We start from the raw sequence: 18,897 nt of genomic DNA on the forward strand, positions 1-18,897 counted from the left end.
ATGGAAGGGGAGCAGGGAGGGCACAGGCTTCGTCCCGCTCCTGCCAGGCGTACACAGCACACTGGGTCCATCCCTTGCTCCGAGCCTTCCAACCAGCCCCCGGCTGTGAAAGGAGCATCCCTGGAAGCTGACACACAAGTGACAAACCATTCGTTAACCTCAGAAGAGAAATGTTAAATCCATTCTGGAGCTAAGCTCCCTCCAAAGGCTGGAGGACAATCCCTCACTGCCTATGAGCAGCACTGGGAGCCGCGAAATGACAGGTGACCTAAAAGGCTAGAACCGCTGTGGTGGTGACTGTGACCAATTCTGGCAGGGGGAAGCTGAGGCAAGAAGATAAACGACAAGAGTTTCAGCCACTCAAAACTCCCCCAAGACAGCACAGAGTTTTCTAAGCTTTGGTTCCCCCCTTTCCTCTGTGGCAGACCCGGGGATGCCTTTGGCACAGCACGAATGCACTCTGCAGGCAGGATCCACCCCCACCAGACCCGCACTCTGCTTCTTTTGGGGGTTCACTGTGCAGGTTGGGGTCTGTCATGATAGAAAAGGCACTTTCCCCTCTGCAGATTCTCCTAGAAGTCCGCTCACACACAAGAGGCTAGGGAAGAGCAACGCCTCGTCACTAGCAAAGAGTTGGCACTTATGCCTTAGGTCTAGAGCTGAATTTCATGGGACATTCAGCTTTGTGCACCTCCCTGCGCCTGCAAACACAAAACCGCCTGCAATGGTCGTGCCGAGGCTGGGCACACTGCCGTCACCCTGCGGCCTGTGGGTGTCCGTGGAGCCAGAGCTGACCTGGCCGGAGAAGGGTGCTGGGAAGGTCCAGCCAGGCCAGCACTGCTGTCCAAGGTACCGCCGTGCCCACTGCCACTCCCGCACCCTGCTCCTGCATCCCGCTCCTGCACCCGGCTCCTGCATCCCGCTCCTGCACCCGGCTCCCGCATCCTGCTCCTGCATCCTGCTCCCACACCCTGCTCCTGCACCCCGCTCCCGCATCCTGCTCCTGCACCCCACTCCCGCATCCTGCTCCTGCACCCGGCTCCCGCATCCTGCTCCTGCACCCCGCTCCCACACCCTGCTCCTGCACCCTGGCTCCCACATCCTGCTCCTGCATCCCGCTCCCACACCCTGCTCCCGCACCCTGGCTCCCACATCCTGCTCCTGCATCCCACTCCCGCACCCTCTCCCACATCCCGCTTCTGCACCCCGCTCCCACACCCCGCTCCTGCATCCCACTCCCACACCCTGCTCCTGCACCCCGCTGCCACATCCTGCTCCTGCATCCTGACTCCCACACCCTGCTCCTGCACCCTGACTCCCACACCCTGCTCCTGCACCCCGCTCCCACATCCCACTCCCGCACCCCGCTCCCACATCCTGCTTCTGCATCCCGCTCCCGCGCCCCGCTCCTGCATCCTGCTCCCGCGCCCCGCTCCTGCATCCCACTCCCGCACCCCGCTCCCGCTCCCACGCCCCGCTCCCACATCCCACTCCTGCACCCCGCTTCCGCACCCCGCTCCCACATTCTGCTCCTGCATCCTGCATCCCACTCCCGCACCCCACTGTCACATCCTGCGCCGGCATGCACCAGGAGGGAGGGTAGAGCCGCTCATTCCCAGAAGGACAGTCCACTCTCCTTGAACAACCATGGCAGCCTCCATCAGTTCTTTTCAGTTTTCTTTGCCTGTGCCTACAGTTCTGGTGCCTGAGACATCTCTGCCCACACGGGGTGAAGGAAATTCCCAAGATTACCAGCCGCTTGTTTCTGTGTCGTCGCTTGCGCAGGGGGCTACACAGATACGAGAAAGGGAGTGATGGGTCGTGCCCCAAGATTGTACAAGTCTGTGACACAAAGGGCTGACACAGGCAAAGCAACAGGGAACTGCCTGGATTCATGCCGTAAAACCGTGCTGGAGCCCAGAACTTCTAACACATCTGCAGACGTGCCCACTGTTTTGTCTGAAGAGAAGCCTGCTTAGCCCTACAGAAAAGAGCACGCAGACCTGGAGATCTGCTGGAAGAAGCCAGCAGACCCAGCCTCTGCCTCTGACGGGACAGACAGAGAACTTGCTTTTACAGAGACCTGTACTGAGACCAGCCAGCAGGTCAGACCCATGTGCTAACGGACCTGCACGCTGTGCTGTGGTCACAAACTTCTTTTATTTGTGTCTTTGTTTTCTTAAAAACAAAGCTTACTGCAGAAGCAAGTGAATTACTGACAATTTCTGACACCCTGCACTAAGTCTTTTTGACTTCTCCAGTCCCTCAGAGAAGTCCTCAGCCCATACAGACCCTCAGGGCTGAGCCAAGGGCAAAGACTAACCAGTTTCTCCCAGTTCAACAGGACATATTCCTTCCCATAAAAGCCCCAAACCAGAGCCATGGGTTTCTTGGTTGGTTGGTTGGGTTTGGTTGTTGTTGGTTTTTCACAGATGAAACACAAACCCACAACCACATGTGATGAGAAGCCCCACAGTTTCCCTGGCAAAGCTAGGATGCTAACCTCAATCTCATAGATAAATTCTCTGTGGCAGTAAAAAAAAACCCCACCAAACCTGTTATCCCTCCACAGTTTCCAGCTGGAGGCTGCATTGCTGAAAGCTGTTATATGGGTCAGGCTAGAAGATCTGATAGTTCCTTCTAACCTGAAACTCAGTTAGGCACCTTTATGTTAAGAACTTACACTGTCAAAGTAAGGAAAATCAGAAGGCAATTTTATTGAAAGACTTACTGCTGCTGCCTGGGCCTTGTGAAATCAGCAAGCAAGAATAGAGGAGCAGACAGGGATAAGAACGGAGGGGAGATGTCACTTTATCCCTGGCTTGGCTGCCTCTGTGAGTGGGGAGGCTCATCTCCCCGCTCTTCCAACCTTCACCTGAACCAGAAAGACTTCAGGGCACTGTCTGTCTCCCAGTGCCAGTTCAAAGAGGTTTGGAGCTCACCCTGCTGCAACACAACCAGCAATGAGGACTGACACCTTACCAACACGGGCCTGCCCAGCTGCTCATTGGCACAAAGCCTCTGGGTTTACTGAGTGCTATACAGTTTGTGAAACAGCAAAACCACCAACATTTAACATGGTTCTCCTGCACTGACAAAAGCCTTAAACCCACAAATACCACCCTGACCCATTTAAACAACAGGCTGATCAAAGAAGAAACAACTTCTACAGAACTTGAGGTTTTGGGGGTAAAACCAGAGACTTCCACAGGTCTCCTCTGGGCAGTGACTATGCCAGGGAGCAACGTGCGCTTCTACAGCTCATGGCCTTTTCTCTTCTGCTAACGTGGATCGTTCCCTGGCTGAGCAGCCCACATCCAAAACACAAAATGAGGACACATCAGGCCAACTTTCTCCACCTCGTTCCTGCTACCTACTTCTCAAGGCTCACTCTCAAGTGTGTTTTGGTTTCCAAAACTGCAGAAAAGAAGGTTTAAAGAAAAAAGCCCAGTTAACGCCACTTCTCTCCTTCAGAGAGCCAACAGCAAGCATCCCAGCCCGCGCATTACACCCTCCTGACAGGGTCTCGCTCTGCAGCAGCAGCGGGAAATATTTGTGGTGCCTGGTATCAGCTTCACTACACATGACAGCTTACTGTCGCTGGCATCCTTCACATCTCTTCCAAAGCCAGACTTGGCCCAATGACATGATCACCTACAAATTTGTGCCTTGGCTCAATTAAGAAAGCCGTGCTGAAAATTCATGACAAAAATCTCTATCGGTGATCATCCATGATCTGTTGCACCCACAGCTGGCTCCTGGGTGTAACAGAGCCACAGCACCTGTGTCTAAAAGCAGAGGAGTAGGAAAGGTCCCTGCCCTGATGTTCCACAAGACCATCCTGTTGGACTGGGTTAACTTTTGACCAGTTCCTCTTGCCCAGCCCAGGCAAAACCTCCAGCACCCAAACTTCTCATTCTGGGCTCTGCAGCCTGTCCCCAGCCTGCAGGTCCACACATGGCTGTTTCCCCTCAACACCAATGAGATGAGTTTTGAAATATTATTTGTCACTCCTCTCCCTTCACTACACGTTCCACCATGCTGCATGTGAAAACTCATCACCACCCACTTCTCCATCCCAACGCCTTTCCAAAGACAGAATTAAAACAGACAGGAGGGAGGAGAGATGGGCAGAAGCCCTCCTACTCCTCCCTGCCCAGAGCTTCTCATTGACCTCAGATTTTTGTTTGGATGGGACCTCATCAGGGAAAAGACCGTTTCTGTCCTGATACTGAGTGGAGCATTGATTATATTATCAGCAAGCAGCCACCTGTGAAATGGCTTGATGGCCCTTATAATGCACAGTTTTTAAGCTTTTCCTTTACTTAAGCAGGTGTTTCATTTCCAATAAAGTCAAAGCACACCCTTTAGTGCTTTAAGGAATCAATGTCCACAACCATTGCTTGTCATAACAGAAAAGATAAGCCAAGATCAAGCGGGCTGATAAGTTGTTTGGTTTCCTGTTTATCGAGATATCTAGCAGTCAGATGTAGTCAGCACATGGGATTAAAAGTCGTAAACGATAACTGTTGATTAATAAGTATCACCAGACACAAACGAAGTGAATCATCCTATTCCAAATTAAGTTGAATGTATTATTTATACTCTGCCCGCTTCTCAAGGCTGTGAGCAGGAGCGCCCTGGCATGCTCTGGGGTCCCTCGCCACCAAAGCAGACAGCCAGCTTGCAGGAATTGGGCCACCAACTCTTTCAGAAACCCTGCCTGTGTCTTCCATAAATCTTCTCCCACGCCCACCCCCACGCCTTCTGCAGGGCCTCCTCCCCACCAGTTACCATCTTCTTCTCCTTGGGTAAAAAAACCAGATCAGTTTGGCACTCTGAGTCTCCCAAGATAATATGCTGCCACAACATGGGGGTGATGGCAAAAGACTGTACAGGAAAAAAAAAAAAAATCAGCCCCAGAAAATATTGCTTTAATTGCTCTTTTTAAAAATGCAGAGATCTCATCAGAGCTAGACCACGGCTGTTGGCATTGCACGTGCCTATCAGCTCCTTATTCACTTCTGGTCCCATCCCACGCTGCTTCAGCTAGCCTGCTCAGTCTCTGCTCACACTGCACGCTGCTCTGCAGGCACAGCCCCCCTTTTTTTGCTCTTGCTGATGCAGTTTGCAAGTACTTAGGGCATAATTCAGTACATCTCCTTCAATACACTACAAAAAAATGATGAGAGCAGCCGAAGAAGAGTGGATAGAGCAAAAGGGATGAGGGATGTGGAGGGGGGAAAGTGAGGAAAAAAAGAAATGCAGGATAAACCAGAGAGGCTAAGAAAAGTTTAACCGCTGCAGAGACTGATGCCAGCTTTCCTATGGCCAGGCTGGTCTGTCACAGCAACTGGGATGTGAAAGAAGCATCGATACTGTGCTGCAGCAGAGGAAAGGACTCCTGCCTCCGCCTGCAGCCCTGCACACTGGCCCTAGCCCTGGAGATGTCACGGGATTACGATCACAGCTGCCTGGCACTCCCAAGACTGCTCCCCCTGGCCCACCCTGGCCTCTACCCTCAAATCCTGGATCTGAGCACACCAAGGCTGTTTAAAACTCCGGCCTTGACCTTTCCAACCAACTCTCCTCCCCACCACCCCACAAGCCAGCAAAATCAGCAACTGGTTGCTCTCATTCCACAACAAACCCAGCATCTCCGCTTCGCAGCCGGGGCTGGCCGCTCTCCCCAGCCCTGCCGCCTGGCTCCCACATCTCCCTTTCGTCATTTTGAGTAACTGCACCAAAACAAAGTTCAATGAGATAAGTGATGGACCCTGAGTATCATGGTACATTTTCCCTCGGGACGGACGCCTTTCATTCAAACGTGCCTTGAACACGCTCCAGGGTGTGCTGCAAGACAGCAAGGAGCAGAGGGTCCTGGGCTGACCAGCCCACCCACCTCCACCAGACCAGGCAGGAGATGTCCTCTGTCCCTGTTGTGCAGGACAAACGGTGCCAACAGGAGAAGGAAGGTCTGGAGGATAAACAAGGGCATGCCAAGGTGTGCTAGTCAGTGGGAATAAGAGGGTATACCCATGAAACCATAAGTGGGAGCCAAAGGATAGCCAAGTGTAGTGTCCAATGCAATCCACCCTCTGCTTCTAAGGGCCCCTCTTCCCTACACGGCAGCAGTACCCCCCTCGGACTCTGCACCTCCCCTGCTGATCGGACACAGTCTCATCCCTCCCTGTCCATCCCTGGTTCTGGTGTCTGCCTGTCTGCCTGGAAAGCAGCAAGGAGGCCACAGTGTGGGTTGTCTCTCCTGAGTGATGCTGCCCCATGAGCTGGTGCACGGCAGGAGCACCCGGCAAGCACCAGCTCGGGCCCAAAAGCCACAAGCCTGTTCCTGTGTTCCTGTTTTGTGTCTCCAGTCACAGCTGCTCCTCTGTCCTCTGGCAACACACATGTTGGTTAATCATTCCTCATACACATTTAGCTTACTGGGATTCTTATCAGGCAGTGCAAAGTCCAAGTCCAGTCAGCAACACTACTGGGAAGAGGCAAGGGGGTTACCTGGCAAGCTCTGCAAAGCTCTGCCGGAGCAACGCCAGCCCCGGGCAGGGAAATCCCCAGGCAGGGATACAGTGGAGGGATGCCAGGCCATGGTCGAGGACCCTGTCTGGGCAGCACGGAGGAAGGGCAGGCACCTGCAGCACTGCTGTGGGCCAGGGGTTCGTTGGCCACAGCCTGACACCCTCCTAGCACAGCTCGCAGCTCCAGATCACGCAGGTCTTGTCCCAGCAGGAGGAATCCACAAGGCTGCTAAACAGAAGAGGGCAAGTACAGCAGGTCCCTATCTCCCTTCTTTGAAAGGCCTCTCCTGCTTTTATTTCTCACTAAGTGACCACAGGCAGAGAACAGCAGCAGGGCATAAACCAGGGTGACAGCAGAAAGCAAAAAGGCCACCGCTGAACCATGACAGGAGGCAGAAAGCCCATGGGGAGAGCGGCTTCCCTATGCACCGCTCTGGTGGGTTGCACTTCTCCAGGTGATGCCCAGGTCTCTCCAGGCTAACTGTGCCCCAAAGCCATTTTTCTCTGCATTTCTTGCCTCCAGTGAATGACAGCTGGGATGTCTCTGGTCCTAGAAGGCCAGCCCTAGCCAATGCTTTGCTGTAGTAGAAAAGGGTGAGGGAGCGGAGGGAAACCCTGCCTATCCAGCATCCCAGTAAGGCTCCTTCTTGACGGGCATCTCTTCCCCACATCCTTGCATGCAGCACAACCCCAGCCCAGGGAGCAGCGTGGGTCAGCTGGATCTCTGAGTCACCAGCATGCCCACTTCCATCGGCCCGCTCACACCTCCAGCACGACTCCCTTCTCATCTGCTCTTCCCAAACCCCTCCTGGTCCGCATCCAGGTGTCACTCCCGGGACGCCAACCTGTGGAAGATACATTAACCAGAACACGGGCAAAGTACCTCTCCCCGTCCCGACGGAGCCCCTGCGGGCAGGCGCTCACGTTGCTCTTTCTGAATCACAACCCACTCTTTATCAGATGCCTGAAGGGATCCACCCTCCTGTGAACAGCGCTCTGGCCTTACTCCATCTGGATGTCTCCTGCCCTTTTCCCACCCAGGAAAAAGGAGTTTTGGGGAAACTGGGGAGAGAGGGCAGACCCCAAAGAAATACCAGCACGGTCACGAGACCTTGCTGGAAGTGGCAGACTGTTTTGCACTAGCGTTGCCCTGAGAAGCAGACGAGGACAAGCGCTTTGGCTGAAGGTTCTGGGAAGCTCCTCCTGTTGGTCCGGCTGGGATGGAGATGCCAGCTTCCCCCTGTGCCCAGGAAAGCCCCTGGGCCACAGCCAAGCACTGCAGACCACTGGTTGATGAGCTCAAGGGAACGTTTTTCTCTTTTCCATCCTCTGCCTAGGCCCTAGGATGGAGCTGGGCTCACCAGCAGCCTCACGTTACCTGCTCTTGCTGAGGGCATGTGCTGACCAGAGGCAGACCCCGAGCCGGGTGGGCAGGGGAAGCTCGAAACGGAGGGCAGAGAGAGGAGGATCAGAAGGCAATCACATTGGAGAGAGATGGAGAGGCAGAGGGGAAAGCAAGCTGAGCTGTGGAAGGGTTGGGGGATCTGTGCTGTTACCTGCTCGGATCCAGCGCATCCTGAGCATGGTGAGAGCAGATGTCAAGCTCCCGCTGCGTCCCTGCTCTCTCCCTCTGTCATTATGCTGCCTAGCTCAGCTGGTTGAGGTCCCAGGGCTGCTGCCTGCTGGTTTTTCTATTCCCTCAGGGAAGAGTGGGAGGGCCAGGGAGGAAGCTGGGAGGCTGCTGCTACACTCTGGGATTTGGGTCTGTGAGGGGATTACCAGGAGGGATGGTCATGTGTTTGTGCTGTACCAGGTTCCCCAGGACCATTCTGTCACGGGCTAACTCCGTTCAGCAAAGCGCTCCACATAAAGCCTCTTACCTTCCCCACTGCGCCAGCCAGGCCGCGGAGAGACTGTCACACTGCAAAGCCACTGCGTCCCCAAGCCCGCTCCTCCCGAGAGTCGGGTCTAGGCACAAAGGACCCACAGCGACATGCAGCAAAGATCACGTTGTGCTTTTCACACAGAGCCCACGATTTTCCACAGCTTTTTCCCAATGCTTTCCCTCTGCCTTTGCGCTGGCCACATCAAACAGCTCCCCACCAGCGGTGCGGGAAAGCCTCTCTCCAGCACAGCATCAGAGCCTGAAGATGCATTTGGGGCACGCGGAGGCTAAGGGCCAGGCAGCCACCAAACAGGCAGAGGGTGAACAGTGAGCATGAAACCCAGCTCCCCTAAAAGCCCTTCTTTCGCAAAATGCTAAGAAACTAAATGCTCCCATCTGCTGTAGTTGCATTGCTACATCAAGTCCAGGCACCCAAAACCATATGCAGGGCCAGCTGCCCTGGTTTGTGTGCACAGCTTCTGCTGGCCGCGCCGCATCACCACGGACCACAGCCTCTGCTCTAGAGGTCCCGGCTCTGCTGTCCTCCTTCCCTTTCTGTTCCCAGCATTTGCAGCCTCAAGAAACCAGCAGCCTCCCTCCTGCATCCCTAAGCAGCCAGGAGGACTCCAAAGCAGTCCCCTGTTACTCTGTGATTCTCTTACACTATCCCCCAACCTGCTGCCTGGCAGAAACTGAAGGTGCCCCCGTGGGTCAGCAGACCCCCAGCGAGCTGTAACTCACAGGCTGGGTCACCAGCACTGCTGGCAGCCAGAGCCCTTCCAGCTCAGGGACACTTCATGAGGTGCTGGCCAGCTCTGAAGAGAAACCATCATTCCTCTTCCTTTAAGCTCACGGCTTCACTCGTTTACATCAGTGAAAGTTTCACCAGCGAAGTCCTTCTCCACCCATTCCTGTCCACCACCAAATCCTCCTGCAGACACACAGCAGAGACCCGACCCATACGACACAGCATGGTGGACAAGATGCAAACCCAGGAGTCCTGGATTCAGGTCTCTGCCTCAGCCTCGTCATTTTCCATTTTTTCATTCAAGGAAAATGGGGCAACGGCCCAGACCTCTCCTTGCAGGGCTGCAAGGCAGCATTTCCTACCCACATACACAAAGTGCTCCACAACACACAACAAAGATCACAACAAAGCAACCCATACCCACTAACACCCAAACAGATACACTCCTACGGGCAAAAACATTCACTAATACAAACACGCTTGCTGCCTTGCCAATAAAGCTCCCAGTGGTCATTTGCTCCCTCCCAGCTCAGAGGCTGCTGCAGCCCCTCCAGCAGCACGCACCCACCGGCAGCCCCCGCTCATGCACACACGGCTGCTCAGCAAACACACGCTTCTGAGTGCTGCTGCATGAAAAACTGGAAAGAGTTGCTTCGTTTCACAGGACTTGCATGCCCTCAGTGAAATCTGGTCCCTTCTGTTTAACCAACACCTGTCTTTCCCAACCCAAAATCCTCCAAACTTTTAGTGTTCACTATTCTTTGTCCATTTCTTGCCCTAACGCCATTCAGCCATCTGCCAAACCACCCACTCCCCTGCCCCCCAAGCCCTGCTCTGCACATCTTTCCCGATATACATTCTTTAACAACCTCTTATCTCATAAATTAGCCGAGAGAGAGAGAGGGATCCCAAATAGCTGAGCTCTGTCGTAACTGTTTCCCTTACGCGAGTGGTAGGCAGGGAGGAAGGTAAGGTTTCTAGCAGGATGCCAGCCAAGGGTCAGACGCTTTCAACTCCCTACTTTTCCTTTGATACAAAATACAAATGCTCTGGGTAAACACTCCCAATACTATGGAAAGACCAAACTGAGCTCCTTTACCTCCAGTGCCAGAACCCGCAGCATCCCACGCTCTCTGCCTGCGAGCTGTCCCAGCTGCCTGCCCAAGCTCTCCTCAGCTGGATGGTCCTGGGCACCACCACACAGGTTTACCAGCTGTGCTAACGCAAACCAGGACAGTGACAATCCCTGTAACATGGGACAGGCCCGCCCTGAGGATGCTCAGAGGCCATGCTGCCAGCCAGACCCGCGTTCACAGCATCTGCATCCCAAGGGATTGTGAAGTTAAGCCTGACCCATCTCTTTTCCTATAGACTCAGTATGTTTTCCCCTGGCCCCTTCCCAAACATCAGGGCACAGCCCTGGACTTTTCATATCATTCTCCCACTTCTCCGTCCTTGCATGTCTCAGACCTCATCCTCACAGAGCAGACAACTCCATTCCAGGGAAGCAAGATTACCCTGCCCAAGCAGATACTGGGAGCCATCCTGACGAAAATAAAAGCCCATCTCTTGCAGCTGAGAAAACCAGAGGCAGGCAACTGGTCCTCAGTGCTCAGGAGCACCCGCTCCCCCAGACAAGCCTTGCTCTGCAGACAGGACCTGCCGCACTGTCGCTGGAGCCAGCCAAACGCCAGGACTCAGCATTAGTACAGACACCAACTCTCTTCCACACCTCAGGCAGCACAGCCCCCACTCCCCAAAAGTCTGCAAGAAGAGACCAGTTAATCCTTGTCTGACACTTTGAAATACCGAGTGCTACACAAGCACTAAAGGATTACTCTTAAATGTGGTGGGATTGCTTACACCAGGCTCAGATCCTGTGCAAATCAGAGACAGGCAAAGGAAAGGGAATTCCCAAATTATTTCAGGGTTTTCAGTGCACAGGAAGAAATCCCTTTAGTGTAAAATCTCCACTTGGTGAGAAGATGATCTGTGAGAAGAAAAAAATATTTCGCTGTAAGAAAAAAAATATGATTTGAACACGTGTTCCCTCCAGGAAGGGAATCAGCAGACACCTCTTAAAGAAACGATGGGAGCAAGGAATCAGTTCTACTAATGAATTTATTCCTGCAAATTAATAAACTCTAACAGATCTATTGTTCACCACTCTATTACACGTACAGAAACCATTAATTCTTCAGGACAGCAAGATTCCAGGGCAAATCTGGCTCTGTGGCTGCAAAGCTAGCAGTTTAAGGCACAGACTGACCTTCACTTCCAAACAACAGAGGATCAGTTTGGCCACATACTCCTTCAGAGCACCACGATTACAACGTGCAAAAAAGGAAAGTACTTTGTTTCTTCACTCACTGCATAAACTGAACCGAGCAGCAACCCTTCATAATAAAACTTTCTCCTCTTCCCCTCTCACCCTCAAACACTGTGTTGTAACAGATGCTCTTTAACAACACCGCCAAAGGGATCTAGCTGCTCAAACAAAATAAACAGCCATGTTGGGCTCCACAAAAAAAATTAAGCTCAGAGAAGTTCTAAAAATACAAGTAAGCAAATATCAGAGGCTAAGAAATATCCTTCAGCCCCAGTTTCCTTCACTCTCGGTTTTTACAAGGACCAGATGGCTTTAATTCAAAAAAGAAAAAGAGAGAGAAAGGAGGAGAGAGACAAAAAGAAAAAAAAACAAACCAAAAAACAAAGATAAAAGGATGCAAAAAGGAAAAAGAAAAAAAGAAAAAGAGAGAAAGAATCCCAGAATGATGGAGATGGGCAGGAACCTCCTGAGGGCACCTTGCCGTATTCCCTGCTCAAGCAGGATCACCCAAATGAGAGAATGAGACAGACAGACAAAGAAAGAAACTTTCCACCCTATAAAAAGATGCTGTGGGTGAGAGAGAGAAATGCTACTTCCACAAACGAAAAGAAGAGCCGGACAGCTGAAGTCTAATGCCTGTAAGTAACACCGGGGTGCTGAGCAAGGGCTGTGCAGGCTGCCGGGGAGGTGCTTGATGCTCAGAGGAGGCGGGGGGGGGGGGGGGGGGGGGGGGGGGCAAGATTTAGGAAATTGGTCCAAGTGAAACCCTAAACACAAAACAAGCCCCCTCAAGGCTGAAGAGAACACAGGCTGGGAGCACACGATAAGAGCCCGCATGGCGAGGCTTCCCATCCTTGCTAATCCTGTTGCTCCTGGGAATCCAGAACCACGGCTGGAACAAACGGGATGCTTTTTTTCCTTTGAAGAAGAGATGCATTACTGAGGCACCACAGGGATGCCAGAGGAGAGGAAAGTGAGAAGTACGCAGCTTGAGCCCCTGTTCACTCCTGAGAGCATCTTCTGTTTGTGGTGCATCTTTGCATTCCTCCCCAGGTTAAGTCCTTCCAGCAGCCAAAGGAACAGGAGGGGCACAGTCCTCCCACCCCAACTGCCCCAGGCGACACCAAGTGAGCAGCTCAGCGGAGCAGACAGCACGCTGCCCCATCCTACCGCAGGCGAAGCACAGCACGAGGACTCCAGAGGGGATCCAGGCTCCAGAGCTGACCCATGCACACAGCCTGCTCTCCATGGACCGGGGTCCCCAACCCCAGCTCCGCCACTGGCAACAGGACCTGCTAACGCAACGGAGCCTTGCTAGGATGGGCGCACTGTTCCCCTCGACCAGTGCATCTGTGTGCCAGGGGCTCACACCAAGGTGGCACAGCCCGTGCAGCCAGAACCTCCACCTGGCAAACGGCCCACCAGAGAACAAGGGGCATGTGGTGCGGGGCACAGCCCCACAAAGAGAGAAACAAAGACAAGTGAAAGAGAGAAGCAACAATACCTTCAACAAGGAAGAGCAAAGTGTGCCAACAAAGCCAGACCGGGGAGAAGAAACACTGAGCCGAGGGAGGAACAGCAAAGGGCGTTGGAGTCCCAACGCCTCCCCAGCCACACAGTTCAGCCCTACCAACCCCTCAGCTGCCACGAGCAACTGTGTTCCACCCTTGCTTGACAGAGAGGCCAAATTCTCCTTACAATCACTTTTCCACCACTGGGTTTCAGTAAAAGCTGCCTTTGGTTTGCACCGATGGGAAGGAGACTCTGATCCACAGACACGTGGTGCCCAAAGGGGTCCGGGCTCTGGCTGGACAGTGCTGGCCTACAGATGAAGAGCTGGTGTGGGGTCCCCTGCCGGACACACCACCGTGGGATCAGCTGTCTTCGTGACCAAAGAGGGGCGATTTCCCCAGCAAAGCCCAGAGCGGTGACCCTGCTTCAACACGCTGCGCCCAGCGGCCACAGCTCCGGGGGCAGGCTGGGGGGCTGCCGGTCCTGAGGCCAGCAGGGAGGGTGGCCGGGGGCTTGGCCCCACGGCGACGCCTGCAATCCATATGCCAGAGCCACCGTCAGGACCCTGGTGCCTGCTCCGAGGACGGGCGAGGGCCACGGCAAGGTCCTGGCCGGGGTGCCCGCACCGTACCATAGGATGCAACACGCTCGCAGCCCTCGGTGTGCTTAAACCTCCAGCTCGGACCCCACGCCGGAGGATGCGCGCTGGCGTCCTGCCCAGGCGTGGGGACCTGGGGTCACTCCGGTGCCGGACGAGGCGGTTGCTGTCCCCAGGGGCCACCAGGAGCCCGGCCGGGCTGTGGCCGAAGAGCTGTGGCTCAGCGGGCACCTTCTTACCTTCAAAGAAGCGCTGCAGAGCCTCCGTCTCGTCCACCACCTCCATAGCTGGGCCATGCACCGGGCGGCCGGGCTAGTCTCCGCGCCCGCAGCGGGGCATCCCCCCGGGCCGCTCCGGGGGCCGCTCCGCAGGTGAAGCCCCGGTGCCGCCCTCAGCGCCCCGCGCCGCCCCGGCGGGGTCCCGGAGCCGGTGCCGGCACCGAGCGCGGCCGCCCGCTGCCCATCGGCCTCCGCCGCGCACCGCCCAGCGCTGCCCGACTCGGGCTGCCGCGGCCGCGCTCCTCCCTCCCGCCCTCCCCGCCTCCGGTGCCCCGGCCCGCCGCTGCTGCTGCTCCTCCTCCTCCCCCCCCTCCTCCCGCCACGGGCAGCGCGCGCCCCCGCCGGCAGGGAGAGCCCGCCCGGTACCCGGGGCTCCCCCAGCACCCGCCCGCCCGGGGGTCGTCCCCCCGCAGCCCAGCTTCTTCCAACGGCCTGAAGCCCCAGCGCAACCCACTTGGGTTCGACCCCCCCCACTCCCAGCCTCAAATCCCCCAAAATAAAATTAAAACGTCCTTCCAGTGCGGGGGCTGCGGGAAGGGACAGTTGTGTTTTCTTCCCCAGATGTGGCCACAATCAATAATAATGCCTCAAATAATAATAAAAAAAAATAACAGTACAGTAGCTAAATGAAGTTACAGTTATCTGACCACAGTTAACCAAACGCAGAGCCCCTGCCAGGCAGAGACTGTGGGACTATTCTCTTCTGGGCAGATAAAGCGCACAATGAGGTTTTGTCCATCCCCACAAACCAATTCAGAAGGGCAGATTCTCTTATATATATAAATATATTTTTCTTGCTCACACAGCTGTGCAGTGACCAATTCTTCTCTGGGGAGGGGAGCGGGGAGGGGAGGGGGACTGAGGTTTGGGGATAGTAATAGGTCTATTATTTCGGGGATGGAGAGAAAGAGCTCAACAGCCCTTTTTTCTTCTCTCTCTCCCTCTCTCTTTCCATTAAGACAATTGTTATTCTCTGTTACCCCACGCCCCTTGTCCCTGCGCACACGCTCACCTCCCCCATCTTCAGGCACAAGCTGCATGGGAAGGAAGCAAAAATGTATTTTTGCCCGGGAGCCCGAGTGCTGGCCCAGACCTAAGTCTGGTCGGTGCCAGGTTGGATGTCAGGCCGTGCTAGGTTAGACCCCAAAATGAAATGCTCCCAGCTAAAGATTCAACCTCTGACCCTCAGGCCCCCGTCCTCCCGGCAGCATGCTGTCTGTCCTCAGCAAGAGCCCCCTGCGTGAAGATGTCAGGAGCAGACCTCCCAGTGGGAACTCAGCCCTGTACACCCATGCTTCACTTCAGAACGCAGCAGAAGACACCCAGAGCCACATGCAGGGCCTGGGCATCCAGCTCTGTGCTAGCGGCACACTGGAAAGCCTCCCACTTTGAGTCTCTGCTCACTCCCAGCCAGGTCTTGCTTCCAGAACCTCCCCTGCGCTCCCTGACGGGTCACTGCCACGTTGCTCTCCCCTAAGCTTTATTCCTGTGCCATCAGGCCTGCAGTGCATCACCTAAACATCTCTGAGACAGCTAATAAATCACAGGAGTGACAGGAGGGAGCTGAAGCTTCAGCCGCTCGGGCAAAATAAAACAACAAGGGAAGGCCAAGGCTATTCTGGGTCACTTCACCAGTGACTGTCAAAGCCAGCAAAAGGACCTGTAAACAGGCCAAGCTGGCAGAAGAACAAGTTCCTGCCCGTTAAGGCATTGGACCCTAAAACTGAGTCCAAAGATGATCAAAAGATTTGAAAGGCAAATGATCCTAAGACCGACCCGCCTTGGATTTGTCACCCTATGGACCGACCACGTGGGTCTTTGCCTGACGGTCCCCACCCCCAAGGTGCAAAATCCTGAGCAGCAGCTCATTTATAACCAAACTGTGACACCTTCCTTCAGTGGCAGTGTGAGTGGCCCCGCAGCACACCGCTCCTGTGGCAGGGTGCAGAGCAGCCAGCCCCCCCCAGCCTCCCAGGGCCACGCACCCCGCTAACGAGACACGAAGAGCCCTCTGAGAGCAGCCCACTAACGACCACAGCTGCAGCAGAGTGGCTGCCACCCCCAGCAAACTGTCCTCCCCATAAATACTCTAAGCATATACGGGGCGGGGGGGCAGGGGGGGCGGAGCAGGATAAACAAAACACTCATTTCTATTGTCCGTGCTATGCGTGCTATGAAGTTATCACAAGAACAGGCAGGCCAATGGCCCAGAAATAATTTCTGAAATAACTTGGTGCCTTATGGGCAACAGCATTAAGCTAGCCAGGTATTTGTGCCCGGCGCACGGCCGCAGTGTCTCAGCAGGTAGGCTCAGCACCATCTCACCTGTGTGGTACCATTCGTGCAGTACCATGTACTGCATTACCGTTAGAGCAAGATCCACCAGCGGTTAAGAAATCTCACTCCCACTTTTCGCCGGGAAGCCAGAGGTTTGAGTGGCTGCACTTGTCCCAGGTCAGGCAGGCAGCCTGTGAACACCAGCCGTGTCTCCTGACCCCCAGCCACTTGGACTTAACTCCCTCCCAGGGCTGGTTCACTTTTGCTCCTTCCCTGGTGTCTGAATCAAGCAACGTATTGACACTTTGAGTCCTTCTCACCTTATTTTTCTTCGTGCACGCTTGCCTCTCAGTACTGCTCAGCTCTCTGTCCCAAGCGGTGCTGCTGTGCCCCTTCCTGGACCTAATTAAAGGGAAAAGGCTGGTGGGGCACATGCTCCTGATGCGCCGAGGTACGTGCCAACCTCATCCCTTCCCAAAAGGGGAAAGAGCAGCTGGTCCCTTACTGCAATGAGCTCAGAATCCAGCATTTCAGGGTTGTGCTCGTGTAATTCCCAAGAGATACTACAGATCTGAACCCAGAAGAGCTGATCCGCTATTACCGCACAGAAGGCAGTGCAGGGGATCGGAATCCAGTCCCCATCGCGGCATGCCGATTGCTTTCCTTCCTGCCATCTCCCCTCTGCTGCTCTCCCTCCCTGCCAGCCCACATCCCCTGTTCCTGTGTCTGTTCCTGTGCCTGTCCCCCTCAGACAGACAGACAGACACACACACAGAGACACACACACACACAGAGACACACACACACACAGAGACACACAGACACACACACACACACGCACGCACGCGCGCACGCTACTTTCCCCGTTTCCCGTTTCCTCGGGTCACACTCTCTGTAAACACCGCTCTCCTATCCCATGCGGTCGGTTGGGAATGTGAGCCAAGAAGGGGGTGGAGGAGGGATATTACTCACGGAAGGTGTGGCTGTTGCTCCCTCCAGCGCTAAATTTCAAAGTCCAGTTTAAAACAAAAAAATAATTCAGCATTTGGGTCAAGAGATGTAAGATTGCTCCCAATGCGACTGTGCCATCGGACGCCAAAGAAGCTGCTGCTTAGCTGCTGGAGATGCTGGAATACTTGGCGTCTCATACTAATAGTTTATGCATTACATACTCAGTGGCCATATATCCATTTGTTTAGTATATTAAGGCTCTATCGGATTTGATTTCCATCTGAAAACCACCCAAGTTACTAGAAACATTGCTGAATTTCACTACAGGGGCAACTGGGATGTGTCCCTGTCAAAGGTGGTTACCTACCAGCAGTCTTCCTCAGTCCCTGCTTTTTGTCTGGTTTCCTTTGGCTTGCTTACAAAAAAAAAGGGGAAAAAAAAATTAATCACACTCAGTGTGCCGCTGCACCTCCCTAGACTTGAGACTGTGCTAATCAGCCTCATTGGCATTTCAGAGAGGGACAGTTAGGCAATACTGTATACATTTTGCACTGCTTTAAATAGGATGTACTGAAACCATCACTTGGATCCTGTGAACTGGATTTAGGTGGCGTCCTTAGCTATCCGGAGGTATTTTAGTATGTCAGCCAGGACAGGGTAGTGGTTACATCCTAAAATATACATTATCTTTGACAAGACAGCCCGTCTGACTGATTATATCCTCTGTGGAGTCTCCATGCATTCCAGGTGAGAAGGAGAACAACCTCAAGGAAGCCACAGCAGCACTCCTCCACTGGGATCCAGCACATTAGTATGTAATCCCTGAAAATGTTTGGGTGGTTTGGCTGGTTTGTTTTCCTTAAAACATGCCTACAGGCAAGCAGAAGCAAATAAGAAAATTGTAAACAAAATAAATGCTCTGAATTTAGTCACATTTCACATGTTAAAAATGAAGATAAGACAGCACGCGTGGCACCTAGAATTTTTCACAGGTTGCTGTAGTCACTGGGTATAAAAAGCAGAGAAATAATGTGACCAATCTAGTGTAACCCTTGAGGGCTGCAGAGAAGGGCTGTAGAAAGAAGGCACTATTGTGGCAAGTATTACTAATTATTCTCTACAGCACAGAACTTTGCTCTTCACAGATGCCAGGAGGGTTAAAAGAGCTGCTATGCAGGAACTGCAATTCAGGAGCATGTTCCTGCAGGTCCCTTGCTCATCTCCCAGCGACAGTGGTGTCCTCGGCACGGAGGCAGGGGAGCACTGCTTGTACGGTGAGAGCTGCCAGAGCTCGGTGCCCTGCTTTCCAGGGGTGGCCTTCGGCTGAAATCCAGACCTCTTCCAAAGCACCTTCAGCATCCACAGCAGCTCCTGTGGTTCTGGCTGACTTCCACCAAATGAAACAGAGCACAACATTTGCAGACCAAAAGGTTTGTTGGCATCTAAAGCCAGAGCACCCAAAGCAGAGGCTGTGCTTGGGCAGGAATCCTTTTGTGATTGATTTCTGGAGGGTCTCACAGCCAAGTGAGCATCAGAACCAAGCTCAGGTCTGGGATTCCCTGAGTTTGCTTTATGATGCTCAATTCACTGGACCACGCTGCCAGGCAGAGCTGGGGAGCTTGCAAATGTGCAAGCTCTCCTGAGTGGTTCAAGACACTTTGGAAAAATCCTCATACAAGCGTGGGAAGAGTGTTAAGGAATTTATAAAGCCCAGAGCTGAATTTCTAGGGCTGCAAGGCCAGTGTTTAGGAAAGACCCTGCAGACAAACACTTCAAACTTGCT

The 18,897-nt window shown here is 53.9% G+C and overlaps 1 protein-coding gene across 10 annotated transcripts in view; it reads right to left on the minus strand.

Moving 5' to 3' along the window:
* The window catches only part of MYRF (myelin regulatory factor), a 68,696-nt gene extending 51,495 nt beyond the window's left edge, over positions 1–17,201 (minus strand). For 9 of the 10 annotated variants that reach the window (XM_080403816.1, XM_080403812.1, XM_080403809.1 and 6 more), the window contains exon 1: positions 13,848–17,201. In XM_080403816.1, the coding sequence (XP_080259942.1) occupies positions 13,848–13,893 (46 nt within the window). In that variant the 5' untranslated portion in view covers positions 13,894–17,201. Of the gene's footprint in view, positions 1–8,092; positions 12,215–13,847 lie in introns of those variants that run through there. The other variant, XM_080403810.1, reaches the window with a different exon arrangement.
* Positions 17,202–18,897: the final 1,696 nt, after the last annotated feature.

The sequence above is a fragment of the Falco punctatus genome, assembly GCF_963210335.1.
Source record: "Falco punctatus genome assembly, chromosome: 10".
NCBI lineage: Eukaryota > Metazoa > Chordata > Aves > Falconiformes > Falconidae > Falco > Falco punctatus.